Source organism: Helianthus annuus, chromosome 17 (genome assembly GCF_002127325.2).
Source record: "Helianthus annuus cultivar XRQ/B chromosome 17, HanXRQr2.0-SUNRISE, whole genome shotgun sequence".
Lineage (NCBI taxonomy): Eukaryota > Viridiplantae > Streptophyta > Magnoliopsida > Asterales > Asteraceae > Helianthus > Helianthus annuus.
Genome location: NC_035449.2, coordinates 74,219,305 through 74,221,835, shown reverse-complemented (window position 1 = coordinate 74,221,835; position 2,531 = coordinate 74,219,305). Strand labels below are relative to the sequence as shown.

Here is a 2,531-nt window from a genome sequence, read left to right as displayed (position 1 = left end):
TTGCATGGCCTGCTCTCTGTCCTCTGGCTGATAGTGAATTTTGTTTATGAACAGACATTCGATATCCTTTTCCGAGCAATTCACAAGCCACATAGGATCATAAACATGAATCTCTCTCAATTCTCTACCTGCTCTATAAGTAATCACTGCTTCAGTAGTAATACAACTATAAACCCAGCCCATGAAGCCTTTGTAAAACTCTTGCTCCATTGGAGGAACTAGTATAGTCTTCATCGTTTTCGGCTTTTTCACATTCAGAATTGTCTCTTCAACACCTGTCACTGGATCTCTTCTTATAACTCTCTTCGGATAGTGTGGTTTCCAGTGCTTGAAATCTCTCAAAGCCTCGAACTTTATCAAACCCCACATAGAACAATTCATCCACATCCCACCATGGAAGTGACATAATATCATGTAACTTTTCAAAATACTGAACTCCGCATTCCCTCCTAATCGTATACGCATAAACTTGAGGCAGAAAACCCCAGCTAATAATATCACCGAGAGATACACTTCGATCACATTGATAATACTTCAAAGGCCGTTTGAACTTCCTCTCGTGACTAACTTTGAACCATTTCTTTCGTTCTTCCTTTGCCATATCCTTTTGAGTGCCATCAAAGTTTTTATCTTTCAGAATTTCAGCAACTTTTCTTCGCAACTCATCACGATTCTCCTCAGTAAAGAATTCCATCAACGTTGGCAACTGTGAGGTATCTTCATTAACACTTTCATCATATGTCCAGTCTTCGACTTCAACTCTGTCATACAAGTCAGCATCTTCAACATACTTATACTCGTAATCACGCTGCTGATTGATGTCAAAGGCATTCAATTCTTCTTCAAAGTCGAATTTAATGTCAGGATCCATCACGCGAGTCATTTCTTTAATTGCTTCCAACGTGTAAGTATGGAAATGCTCTCCTTCTTCACGATAAGTATCTAACCTCAAAATCAACTTTTCAGCTTGTTGAACATTCTCTGCATCACCTGACTCCCCCTGTCTATTAGCTCCCCCTGATTCTTCGTTCACTGAATCGTTCATCAAATTATCAACATTCTGTTCAGCAGAAGCTTCAGTAACTTTCAACCCTGTACCACCTTGAGCATCATCATCATCATCTGAACCATGACTGCTCGCAGAATACACTTTCTCATCCTTTTTATCTTCCTCTTCATCCTCCTCTTCTTCATCATCCTCATCACTATCACCCATTAACTCTTCAAGAGGTGTATAATCCTCAAAAAGACCAGAAACAGCAGAGATAGGCTCAGGATTTTCAACCACCATTGAAGGAACAGTCGATCTTTCTGTCACTGCAGAACTTCCTTCAACTCCTTTGCCTTTGTCTTTCATTTGTTCATCTATTTTGGCTTGACGTTCAGCTCTGAGCTCTTCAACTTGCAGCTCTTCAAACTTTTGCTCTACAGATGTTCCTAGCATACTTTCAACAACTTTATTTAGCATATAAAACTCATGATCTCTGAACGCTTTAGCTGCTTCAAGTTCTTTGTTCTTCAACTTAAAATACTCATTTTGCTCATCTCGTCGAGCCTTTTCTTCCTCAAGCTCAGCAATTCTTACTTTCAAAATGTCTATCTCTGACTAATCAGAATCAATCTTTTTCACCAACTCTTTGTTATCATTCTCCAACCTCTTCACACGCATTTCTAAAATTATTTCACGATCCATAACATTCTTGTTTTCAGCTGCTAGCTTCTTGTTCTCAGCAATTACATCATCAACCTTCTTTTCAACATTCTTTACTTGTGAAGTGTTTGCGAAATCAAAATCTCCAACATCATCCAGGCTCACATTTAAATCATAAGGAACATTTGGAAAGTTTCAGAATCCCGCAAAACCCGGTGTAAGTTGACCTTGGGTGAGTGGAGGTGTTTGAAATATTTCTTGTGAGGTGAGAAGGGTTTGTTGTGGTGGTGGTGAATGATGTAGTGGTGATGGTTTTCTTGGTGGTGTTGGTTGTTTCGGTGGTGAGGATTGTTGTGGTGGTGTAGGTTGTCGGGGTGGTGATTGGATTGGTGATTGTGGTGGTGTTGGTTCATGTGGTGGTGTAGGTGGCTTCCTGGTTTCTTTGGTTTGTTTCTTCTTTAGCACAATCTTCGGCATTTTGATCTTTGGCGTAACTTTGCAAATCTTTGGAGAAACCAGTTTCTTTCTAGCTCCAACTTTCTTTCTTCCACCTAGAGGAGATTGTGATTCAGAGACATGTTCTGGTGAAGGAACGTAAGCATCATCATTGTCCTTCTCTTGTCTCTTTCTCTTTCTCGGTAATTTTTCTTGTTTGTAGCTTCCTGAACTTTTCGTAAACGTTCAGTTTCATCAATCTCATCATCTGAAGAGCTTGAGGAGCTTGTAGTATCTTTATTCACATCATCTCCCTCGATATCATTAACAATCTTTTCTTTTCCTTTCTGGACTTCAACATTAACAACTTTAACAACATCAGCAACCACTGTTGGCCCTGTCTCTAAGACATTAGTATCAAACAAATCATCAACATTAAATGGAT

General features: G+C 39.4%; 1 protein-coding gene across 1 annotated transcript; it reads right to left on the bottom strand.

The window, feature by feature from the left end:
* Positions 1–268: 268 nt before the first annotated feature.
* On the bottom strand, positions 269–2,128 carry LOC118488851 (FK506-binding protein 5-like). The gene is made up of 3 exons (XM_035986254.1): positions 1,879–2,128; positions 1,697–1,794; positions 269–1,606 (listed from the first exon to the last, which is right to left on the bottom strand). The coding sequence occupies exons 1-3, from the start codon at positions 2,126–2,128 to the stop codon at positions 269–271; spliced, it is 1,686 nt and encodes a 561-aa protein (XP_035842147.1).
* Between the last annotated feature and the right edge of the window lie 403 nt (positions 2,129–2,531).